The sequence below is a fragment of the Dendrobates tinctorius genome, unplaced genomic scaffold (assembly GCF_039654945.1).
Source record: "Dendrobates tinctorius isolate UK_male_01 unplaced genomic scaffold, ASM3965494v1 ptg000022l, whole genome shotgun sequence".
NCBI classification, from domain to species: Eukaryota; Metazoa; Chordata; class Amphibia; order Anura; family Dendrobatidae; genus Dendrobates; species Dendrobates tinctorius.
In genome coordinates, this window is record NW_027361690.1 from 30,068,371 (window position 1) to 30,080,519 (window position 12,149).

Below are 12,149 nucleotides of genomic sequence, written 5' to 3' on the forward strand. Positions count from 1 at the left end.
TGTGTACGAGGTGTACGGAGCAGAGCTGGATGTGTACGAGGTGTACAGAGCGGAGCAGAGCTGGATGTGTACAAGGTGTACAGAGCAGAGCCGTGTGTGTACGAGGTGTACAGAGCAGAGCTGGATGTGTACGAGGTGTACGGAGCGTAGCCGTGTGTGTACGAGGTGTACGGAGCGGAGCCGTGTGTGTACGAGGTGTACGGAGCGGAGCCGTGTGTGTACGAGGTGTACGGAGCGGAGCCGTGTGTGTACGAGGTGTACGGAGCGGAGCCGTGTGTGTACGAGGTGTACGGAGCGGAGCCGTGTGTACGAGGTGTACGGAGCGGAGCCGTGTGTACGAGGTGTACGGAGCGGAGCCGTGTGTGTACGAGGTGTACGGAGCGGAGCCGTGTGTGTACGAGGTGTATGGAGCGGAGCCGTGTGTGTCCGAGGTGTACGGAGCGGAGCCGTGTGTGTCCGAGGTGTACGGAGAGTAGCCGTGAGTGTACGAGGTGTACGGAGCGGAGCCGTGTGTACGAGGTGTACGGAGCGGAGCTCTGTGTACGAGGTGTACGGAGCAGAGCCACGTGTGTACGGAGCGGAGCCGCATGTGTACGATGTGTACGGAGCAGAGCCACGTGTGTACGATGTGTACGGAGCAGAGCCACGTGTGTGCGGAGCCGTGTGTGTATGGGGTATACGGAGCGGAGTCGTGTGTACGGAGTGAAACCGTGTGTGCGGAATGTACGGAGCGGAGCCATATGTGTACGGGATGTACAGAGCGGAGCCAAGTGTGTACGAAGCATGCCAAGTGTGTACGAAGCATACAAAGTGGGCTTTTCCCACGGACACAGGAGTACATAGCGGAGCCCCGAGGAGCATTTTAAAACTCACACATGACGTTCCACCGGAAGTGATGTGCTGGAAGCTGACCGGAAATTAGATAATTTCATGAGGAGATTGTGACGGAACTGGGAATGCTTCAGATCCACACCATGTCCTCCTCTGATAGCGCAGACAGCAGGATCGCCTTGGAATCGGGGATGCCAGCCATGTGAGCGGATCATGATATGTCCTGCACCAGGAGACTCAGGTGGGCGCTACAATGGGAGCCAGGCTGCTATAGTATCTTTATAGAATCTTTCTTTATTTCTTTTCTCTCTTTTTCTTTCTTTCTCATTCTCTGTTTTGTCTTTCCCTCATTTTCTTTCTCTCTCTCTGTTCTTTCTTTCTCTCTCTAATCTTTCTTTTTTCTTTCTCTCTGTTCTTTCTTTCCCCTCTCTTTTTTTTTTCTTTCCTCTTTCTCTCTGTTCTTTTTCTTTTCTTTACTTCTCTTTCTCTCTCTTTGTTCTTTCTCTGTCTCTCTCTGTTCTTTCTTTCTTTCCCCTCTTTCTTTCTCTCTCTGTTCTTCTTTCGCTCCCTGTTCTTTTTCTCTCTCTCTCTGTTTTCATTTTTCTGTCTCTCTCTCTTTTCTCTCTTTCTTTGTGCCAGTCAGTGTGCCCATAATGCCAGCCACTGTGCCCTCAGTACCAGTCAGTGTGATCAGTGCTAAATGGGTGCGGTTGGGTGTGACTAGTTGCGCCGCAGTCTTTGTCCCTCTTTCCCTTCTTCAAAACTTGGGAGGTATGATAGGGGCGGCTATGACCAGGGGGTCTGGTTGCCCAATGGATAGCACTTCTGACAGGAATTCTGTCACCGTGCGTACAAAAGTGGACAGAGCTTTGGGAGGAGTACTGTACCTAAAAGCAATAAATAGGACTGAGCTGAAATACTGGGCACAGCTCTGACTACATGTTATATAGTCGTGTTAATCTCCTCTCACTTCTTGTAACCTACAAGTGTACAAAGATATTATATAGTCACCATGTGACTAGTGGGCCTGTGTAACTTCAAATGCCAGGGCTGAATTTTAGTCCCAGTCCGGCCCTGGGTAGATTCCTGCTTCTATGGATCTGGTACTTAGTGCTTGCTCCTGTGCCACTATGATTAGTGCCTCTGTGCTGTCTCGGAGACCAGCTTTCTCCAGCTTTTGGTAGGATTTCTCCATGTTAGCCACCTCCATTTTCTGTCGATGATTTATCCCATGCAGCGACTTGTCTTGCCATGGTGCTTCATGTTCCTGTTCTTCCTTCCAGATCTGTTGTTGTTGCTGCCTTACGCTTTCTCTCAGCATCTCATCTTTTGCCGCCATTCTTCTGATGTATTCCTGGATACTCTTTGTTTCATCCGTTATGATGGCTTGAATGCTTATCAAGCCTCGACCACCCTCCTTTCTGTTGGTATACAATCTTTGGGTGCTAGACTTAGGTTGGAGACCTCCATGCATTGTGAGGAGCTTTCATGTCTTCACATCTGCAGCTTCCATCTCTTCTTTTGGCCAGCACACTATGGTAGCAGGGTATCTGATAACTGGCAGGGCATATGTATTGATGGCATGGATTTTATTCATCCCATTGAGCTGGCTCTTCAGGACCTGTCTTACCCTTTGATGGTACTTGGATGCTGCTGCTTTCCTTGCCTCCTCATCATGGTTACCATATCCCTGTGGGATGTCGAGGTACTTGTAGCATGTCTATACATCTGCTATGTGCCCTGTTGGTAATTCCACTCCATCAGTCTTGACTACTTTGCCTCTCTTTATTACCAACCGGCCGCACTTCTCCAGTCCGAAGGACATCCCGATGTCTTCGCTGTAGATCCTTGTCAGGTGGATCAGTGAATTGATGTCTCGTTCATTTTTTGCATGCAGCTTAATGTCATCCATGTAGAGGAGGTGGCTGATGGAGCTTCCACTCTTGAACTTGTATAGCCAGACTCTGTAATTATCTGACTGAGGGGGTTTAAGCCTATGCAGAACAGCAATGGGGACAGTGCATCACCTTGGTATATGCCACATTTAATGGTCATTTGTGCCTAGTTGTCTTGAGTTGACTTCCAATGATGTTCTCCATTGCCCCATTGAGTTTATTAGTATGAGTTATGGTGGTGGTAGGTATTGATGCAAGTGCTCTATTGGCATCTTCTAGCGTACTGTCTGGTGGTGTTTCTTTTTGAGTCTTGGCAGTCGATCTCTGGCATTGATGCATTTCGTTTATCGAAGATCTTCTGTTTCAGATCAGCTATGGTGCTCTCTAGTTGCAGGATTGGATCAGGATTTTCAGGGGGTTGCACATGTTGTTCTTCCAGGTCTTCATGTAGTTTGTTTCTGCAGTGCAGTTGCTGCCTTTGTTCTGTTGCTGTGTAGTTGGGGGTACACTTTGGATGATTCTTTGGAGAACAGTGCATTTATCTTCTTGGCCTCTGCTTCTCTAGTGTATCTTCCTAGTCTTGCAGCTCATGCTGTGAGCCTTTGTTTAGCAGTCTCTAGGGCTTCAGTTGGGGTCAGGCCTTCAGTTGGGGTCAGGCCTTGTTCAGCTTGGTCTTATTCTTGATCTTTACACCCTTCTGTACTTTTGTTAGTTGGCTGACTTCCCTTCATGTCACCTTGATCTTTGTCTCCAGTCTTCTTTTCGGGGCACATACTTGCTGGTTGTATACTCAAGCATTTCCATGATTGCTGAGGCAGTAGCATAGATCAGTTTATCATCTTCTAGCATACTGTCTGGTGGTGTTTCTTTACTGAGCCTTGGCAGTTGATCTCTGGTATTGATAGTAGTTAGTTTATCTAAAATCTTCTGTTTCAGATCAGCTGTATTGCTGTCTAGTTGCAAGATTGGATCAGGATCTTCAAGGGGTTGCTTGCTTGCACATATTGTTCTTCCAGGTGCAGTGCAGTTGATCCATCTCGAGTTGTGATAATAGCTTTCTCTTTATGGTACTGAAACTTTCACGCACTGCTCAAAAAAAATAAAGGGAACGCTCAAACCACACACAATGTAACTTCAAGTCAATCACACTTGTGTGAAATCAACCTGTCCAGGTATAGAGCAACACTGATTGTGAATCAATTTCTCCTGCTGTTATGCAAATGGAACAGACATCAGGTAGAAATGATAGGCAATTAGCAAGACAACTCCTATAAAGGAGTGGTTATGCAGGGGGTGACCACAGACCAGTTCTCTGTTCTCATCCTTTTTGGCAGCTGTTTTAGTCTCTTTTGCATTTTGTCATTGCTCTCAGCCCTAGAGATACAGTAGCATGAGGCACTGTCTACTGTACAACCCACAACACTTGCTCAGGTAGTGCAGCTCATCCAGAATGGCACATCAATGCGAGCTGTGGCAGGAAGGGAGCTGTGTCTGTCAGCACAGTGACCAGAACATGGAGCAGAATACAGGAGACAGGCCTGTACACCAGGAGACATGGAGGGGGCCATAGCAGCACAAAAATCTCCTTTATGCAAGGAGGAGCAGTGCCAAAGTGTTGCAAGATGACCTCCAGCAGGCCAAAAAAATTCATGTGCCTGCTCAAACTGTTAGGCTGAGTGCAGACGTACTTTTTGGCCCTGCGGATTTTTCCGCGCAGAAAAAGAAATCCGCAGGTCAAATGACCTGCATTTTTCCTGCGGATTTCTTCCATTTTTCATGCGGTTTTTGTGCGGTTTTCCATTGCGGTTTTCCCCCTGCGGATTTGGTGACAGGGGAGATGGAAAACCGCACAAAAGAAGTAACATGCTGCGGATTTTGTACCGCGGAAAAATCCGCAGCGTCTGCACAGCGGTTTTTTTTTTTACATTGATTTTAAGACTACTGTACATCACAATGCAGAAATGCAACGTTTCTGCACTGTAAAATCCGCTGCGGAACCGCTGCAAATCTGCATCGTGTGCACACAGCCTTAGAAACAGACTCCATGAGTGTGGAATGAGGTTAAGGGCCTGACATCAAGAAGTGGGTGTTGAGCTTACAGCTCAACACCGTGCAGGTCGATTGGCATTTGCCAGAGAACACCAAGATTGGCAGATTCAACACTGGCTTCCTGTGCTCTTCATGGATGAGAGCAAGTTCACACTGAGCACATGTGACAGACGTGACAGTCTGGAGAAACCGTGGAGAACATTCTCCTGCCTGCAACATCCCCCAGCATGACTGGTTTGACAGTGGGTCAGTAATGGTGTGTATAGGCATTTCTTTGGAGGGCCACACAGCCCTCTAAATGCTAGCCAGAGGTACCCTGACTCCTATTAGGTACCGGGATGAGATCCTCAGACCCATTGTGATATCATATGCAGGGGAACTGGACGCTGGGTTCCTTCTGATGCATGACAATGCTAGGCCTCATGTGGCTGAAGTGTGTCAGCAGTTACTACATGATTAAGGCATTAATTCTATGGACTGGCCTGCCCGTTCCCCAGACCTGAATCCAATTGAGCACAACTGGGATATCATGTGTCGTTCCATACACCAACCACCATGTTGCACCACAGACTGTCCAGGAGTTGATTGATGCTTTAATCCAGGTCTTGTAGGAGATCCCTCAGGAGTATATCTGCCACCTCATCAGGAGCATGCCCAGGCATTGTAGGGAGGTCATACAGGCACATGGAGGCCACACACACTACAGAAGTTGCATCAGCCTATAATTTGATTTGCCACTTTGATTTTGAGTATCATTCCAAATCCAGACCTCCATGTTATATTAATTATGATTTACATTGATCATTTTTAAGTTTTGTTTTCTACGCATTCCACTGTGTAAGATTTTCAACTGTAATATTTCATTCAGTGATACAGTGATATCTAGGATGTGGTATTTTAGTGTTCACTTCATTTTTTTTTTAAACAGTATATTACAAAGTTCTGACAAGTGTTTTTTTAGCAACTATAATATTAAAGCAGAAAATCCTTCTAGTTTGGAATTCCTGTAATCGTACTGAATGGTCAAAGCTGTAAAAAAAACAAGCAAAAGAAAAAAAAGGCAAAATTGTGTTTTTAATGTTTCACTGCACTTGCATCCCCCCCCCCTCGTTTATTTAGTACATTATATAGTCAAATAAATGGTGGCATTCAATCTCTAATTTTGTCATGTCTATGGAAAAATAAAATAAGTTACTGCTGTTGGCAGAAGGGGAGAAAACCGTGAAAACACCAGAATGAAAAATATCTCTGTTTTAAGGAGTTTAAACAACCCATTTTTTCACTAGTGTTTGTATAAGGTAGACTGTGTGGCAATGGGACTTTAAAGATGAATTTTATTTGAATGATTAAGAGTTGTATACCAATACTTTATGTACCGAAAGGGGTTGGCTGGAGAGTTGAAAGTTTTCTGCAAAATGCTCACATTAATTAAAGGGAAAAAGACACACTTCCTTCACGCAGTCTTTTTGGAATTCCACCTTGATCCCTCTCTGGTCTTTACTTCCTGCTTCAGGAGTAACATTCCCGCAGAGGAACATGTGACTTCTTCTGCCAATCACTGGTCCCAGCAGTGATCTTCTACAGCTACTGATTGGCTGCAATAATCACATGTCCCTTTAAAGCGGGATATCATCTCTGCAACAGAATATGGAGACTGGTAGGAGACCCGACAGCATCGGACCAAGAGCTGCGGAGGATCAGTGGTAAGAACATTGCTGGTTTTATTTTTTTTCAACCAATCTGAGCATATTACAGAAGATGTCACTTACTAGATAACCCCTTTAAATACAGTAGTTAATATTTTATTATATATTTAACCAATGATGTCTCTTTCTGATCAATTTTTAAATCATATTGGCAAATGCGTATTTATGGCGCCCATGCACTTTGTTGGCTGGTGAGTATACATCTAAATATGGCTCGGCATTATTCATTTCTGCTTGGCATTCTTTGAGAAGGAGGATAAATAATTTGATCCAGTGTGTAATGGACACCATCTGTTTTGAGATTGCTGTGCATGTTTTAACAGAAGGTTATACGCTAGAGTTGACTAAATCCATTACCTACTATGATTTCAGCAGTGGCAGGATTTTCACATTACCAGGTCTGCTGACTGCTCTGTGCGCAGTAGATAAGTTCGGAGGGTTAGCAATGAGACCGGCCTAAAGATTCTGTTATAGTAATTGTATCTATTAGTGGAAGTCAGCGTGAGACTGATTGAATGTATAATTGACTTGCAACCACTTTTTACATACTGGAATGGAGAATAAGGCCAGGAAAGTCAGTATTTCTTTCAATTTTATCAAGGGATTAAACTCTGATCTGATATTTCAATCAATATCTTCTTCCTTTCTAAGGGGCAGTCCTGGAATAGTTGAGAAAGCACCCTGCACGCAGCCCTTTGTTTATGTATGACCATGGAATGTCAATGACATGCACTGTATTTTGTGGACTATAAGGCGCGCCGGACCATAAGATGCACAGCAAATTTTCAGAAGAAAAACAGGGAAAAAATTAATGTGTCAAATGGGGGTCTGTCTTACAGTCCAAAGTCTGCTTACCAGGGAGGCTCGACAGCGCTGGTGGACCGTGGTCACCGGGGGGTGTTGGGTGGCCAGGCAATATGACACCCTTTCCAGACTGGTGCGGCAGGTTCGGAGGTGCTAAAGGTGCATGAGCTCCGCTGCCATTTCTGAAAGCCCGGAGGCCCCGCACATCCATTGCTACGATGCGGTGGCCCCTGGGAAATCCCATCCCAGGCTGGTGCCGCAGGTTCAGTAGTGCTGGGGCTGTGCCAGCATTTTGTGAACGTCTGGAGGCCCTGTACCTCCATTGCTGCGATGCGGTGGCCTCCGGGAAAATGGCCACCGGGGGCGGCGCATGCTCAGATTGACATCTCGGCAACGAGATCTCATCCCGAAACATAAATAATCATTGTAACAGTATTTGTTCTGATGGCAGATGCTGCACATCTCCATGCACAAACAATCTGTCTTAGATCGCTTCTGCTAATAGTTCCTTGATGTGATGATGATTTGTGTTTTTGTATACCTTACTAATGGTATAAGTGTCTTGTATTGTTCTTAAAGGAAATCTGTCTTCACCCCCTTCCCCAAATTATTTATATGTGCTTGTAACTATTTCAAGGAAAAGTCCAGCAATAGCTTTACATAGCCAGTCCGCTCCCCATTGCTGAGAAATCAATGTTTGAATTGATATTTAAATAAGGCTAAAGAAATATTTGTAGATCTGAAGTCTCTGTCACTCCAGCTCTACTCTGCCTGCCCAGAGCCGCCCCCCACTGCTTGATTGACAGCCTCTATGATATGTGACTTTAGGCAAAGGAGTCCTCAGTCAAGCAGGTGCAAGCGGCACTGTGCAGTGGTGACTAGAGCTGGAGTGACAGAGGCTTCAGATCTACAAATAGTTCTTGAGCCTCATTTGCATATCAGTTCAAACATTGATTTCTCAGTAAAGGAGATATGACCTGGCCATGTAAAGCTATTGCTGGGCTTTGTCTGTAAGCGCTGCATGCATGTATAATTAGTCTGAGGGTTGAAATCGTGCTGACAATATTGCATTTAACAGACTAAGAACAGTATGGTTGATTTATCAAGCTAAATGCACCAGACTTCTGCCATCATTTCCATCAGGATCCTGACTTTTAGGCTGTGTGCCCACGATGCGATTTTTAAGCGTTTTTGCCGCGAAAACGTTTAAAAATCGTGTACAGAACGCCCCCCATGCATTCCTATGGCATTCCGCACATGCTGTGCTAATGCTGCGCTTTTTTCCGCGGCGGAATCGCATCGCGGAAAAAAATCGCACCATGCTCATTCTTTTGTGCGGAATCGCAAAGAATTGCCGCGATTCCGCACCCATAGGAATGCATGAGAATCGCTTACTTCCCGCATGTGGCTATGCCGACCATGCGCGAAGTTAAGCGTCTCGAGCGGTTGGTACCCACGGTGTGGAGGAGAGGAGACTGTCCTCCAGGCCCTGGGTGCCATACCCCTGTAAAAAAAAAAATAAAAAATAAAAAATCGGGGTATATTTACCTTCCGACGTCCCGTGCTGCCATCCCGGGCCTCAGCGTTCCCAATAATGCCTTGCGGCAAGGTCCTGTAATGACGTAGTCTCGCGTGACTCTAGCGGTCTCGTGAGATCGCTTTAGCAACGCGAGACCAACGTCATCACAGGTCTCGCAAGGCATTACTGGGAACATAATCGCGATGAAATCGCCCGGCAAAAAACGCGATTTCTGGGAAGGAGTCCGGTTTTCAGTGTCTGGATTAAAACGCTACGTGGGCACATAGCCTCAGACACTTTTTATGACTTATTCAACAAGGGGGCATGAGCACTCTGAAAAGGGTCCTGGTGTAAGACAATTCATTTCAGACGCATGTGTCATTGCAGTGACTTGTTTGCACTAATTTTATATTGGTGTGGTGATGGAGTTGCAAGTTTTTGGAAATCCTTTTTTTTTCTTTAACTAATAAATCTTTGGCTTTTTATGTAAGACCCAGATACAGGAAATTTGTCTTTTCACTATAACTACTTGCTGCACCGCAAGCCGGATCTCCATAGTGATGAGCTGACTAAGGAAAATCCTTTTTCTATAGTTAATATCTAAAGATCTTGTTAAGTGAAAAACCCCTTGAAGTTTACTTTTTACCCTCAATAAGCATTGTTCTCATTTCAGTTGCCATCTGATTGCCCCATCAATGCTGACATCTCTGCCATTCCGCACATGGCTTGCTGCACCCTGGATAACCTTTATCTCCTGATGGGTCGTGAACTAGAAGATTTGGAGGAGGTGCCTGCAGGCAACGTCTTGGGTATGTCTTAATAATTATTTTTTTTGGTGTGTGTGTTTTAATTAAAGAATATATACAGTTGTGGCCAAAAGTATTGACACCCCTGCAATTTTGTCAGATAATACTCAGTTTCTTCCTGAAAATTATTGCAAACACAAATTCTTTGTTATTATTATCTTCATTTAATTTGTCTTAAATGAAAAAACACAAAAAGAATTGTCCTAAAGCCAAATTGGATATAATTCCACACCAAACATAAAAAAGAGGGTGGACAAAAGTATTGGCACTGTTCGAAACATCATATGATGCTTCTCTAATTTGTGTAATTAACAGCACCTGTAACTTACCTGTGGCACCTAACAGGTGTTGGCAATAACTAAATCACACTTGTAGCCAGTTGACATGGATTAAAGTTGACTCAACGTCTGTCCTGTGTCCTTGTGTCTACCACATTGAGCATGGAGAAAAGAAAGAAGACCAAAGAACTGTTTGAGGACTTGAGAAACCAAATTGTGAGGAAGCATGAGCAATCTCAAGGCTTCAAGTCCATCTCCAAAGACCTGAATGTTCCTGTGTCTACCGTGCGCAGTGTCATCAAGAAGTTTAAAGCCCATGGCACTGTGGCTAACCTCCCTAGATTTGGACGGAAAAGAAAAATTGACAAGAGATTTCAACGCAAGATTGTGCGGATGTTGGAATAAAGAACCTCGACTAACATCCAAACAAGTTCAAGCTGCCCTGCAGTCCGTGGGTACAACATTGTCAACCCGTACTATCCGTCGATGTCTGAATGAAAAGGGACTGTATGGTAGGAGACCCAGGAAGACCCCACTTCTTAAACCGAGACATAAAAAAGCCAGGCTGGAGTTTGCCAAAACTTACCTGAAAAGGCCTAAAACGTTTTGGAAGAATGTTCTCTGGTCAGATGAGACAAAAGTAGAGCTTTTTGGGCAAAGGCATCAACATAGAGTTTACAGGAGAAAAAAAGAGGCATTCAAAGAAAAAAAACACGGTCCCTACAGTCAAACATGGCGGAGGTTCCCTGATGTTTTGGGGTTGCTTTGCTGCCTCTGGCACTGGACTGCTTGACCGTGTGCATGGCGTTATGAAGTCACAAGACTACCAACAAAATTTGCAGCATAATGTAGGGTCCAGTGTGAGAAAGCTGGGTCTCCCTCAGAGGTCATGGGTCTTCCAGCAGGACAATGACCCAAAACACACTTCAAAAAGCACTAGAAAATGGTTTGAGAGAAAGCACTGGAGACTTCTAAGGTGGCCAGCAATGAGTCCAGACCTGAATCCCATAGAACACCTGTGGAGAGATCTAAAAAGGGCAGTTTGGAGAAGGCACCCTTCAAATATCAGGGACCTGGAGCACTTTGCCAAAGAAGAATGGTCTAAAATTCCAGCAGAGCATTGTAAGAAACTCATTGATGGTTACCGGAAGCGGTTGGTCGCAGTTATTTTGGCTAAAGGTTGTGCAACCAAGTATTAGGCTGAGGGTGCCAATACTTTTGTCTGGCCCATTTTTGGAGTTTTGTGTGAAATGATCAATGTTTTGCTTTTTGCTTCATTCTCTTTTGTGTTTTTTCATTTAAGACAAATTAAATGAAGATAATACCAAAGAATTTGTGTTTGCAATCATTTTCAGGAAGAAACTGAGTATTATCTGACAAAATTGCAGGGGTGTCAATACTTTTGGCCACAACTGTAACAATGCTATAATTTAGTTCGGAAAATAATTTCTCCCTAACAAAAATTCACAGTACAGTCAAATCTCATATTAAAGGGGACCTGTCTCGTCCAGAAATGCGATTTATCATTTAATAGCATTTAAATCCTGTTTAACCGACTTCCAAGAGCAGGAGCTATGAGGGGAAAATGACGTTTTAGTCATCGAGGCGGTTTAGGCAGCAGTTACTGTTTCTTTTCGTTACACAGAGAGCTTTAGTCACCTCTGACACTTTGATTGACAGCTGACTCTACAGAGAATGTGTGAGAGTGTCTGCAGAGCCTGCTGTCCAACAAAAAATCGTGGGAGTGATTACAGCTACAGCACTCATTGTGTAGTGAAAACTGACTGTAATACCTCCCTGTAGCGCCTGTGACTGGAAACAAGGGGCTGCTGGGAGAATAATATATCATTTTCTCCCTGTAGCCGCTGATCCAGTAAGCTGGCTACATAGGCTTTATAATACTATTTATGCAGATTACCCCTATATCTGTAGGTAAGTAGCATTTCTTGGTGTGACAGGTAGAGTTGAGCGAATTTGTTTGGATTCGGTTCCGAATACGATCGCACTCGAATATTGTTTTTGCATCATTAGAGTCAGTGGGAGTAGAAATTACCGAATATGTTCGGAACCGATCATCAAACATACATTCGGCCCGAATAGTGTTCGAATATGGCACAAATATGTCAAAATCAGATTTGGGGACAAAATCCGAATAAAATTTGCTTATCTCCTGTGACAGGTTCCATTTAAATATTGGTTTACTGTGACTATTCTTCCTATCATGGAGCGGTCCTCCAGAATCTATTGCATGTTTTCTACTG

At 44.6% G+C, this 12,149-nt stretch overlaps 1 protein-coding gene across 3 annotated transcripts in view; it reads left to right on the top strand.

Moving 5' to 3' along the window:
• The window catches only part of EFL1 (elongation factor like GTPase 1), a 475,933-nt gene that overhangs the window by 165,363 nt on the left and 298,421 nt on the right, over positions 1-12,149 (top strand). For all 3 annotated transcript variants that reach the window (XM_073568560.1, XM_073568562.1, XM_073568561.1), the window contains exon 15: positions 9,478-9,613. In XM_073568560.1, coding sequence (XP_073424661.1) covers positions 9,478-9,613 — 136 coding nt within the window. The remainder of the gene's footprint in view (positions 1-9,477; positions 9,614-12,149) is intronic.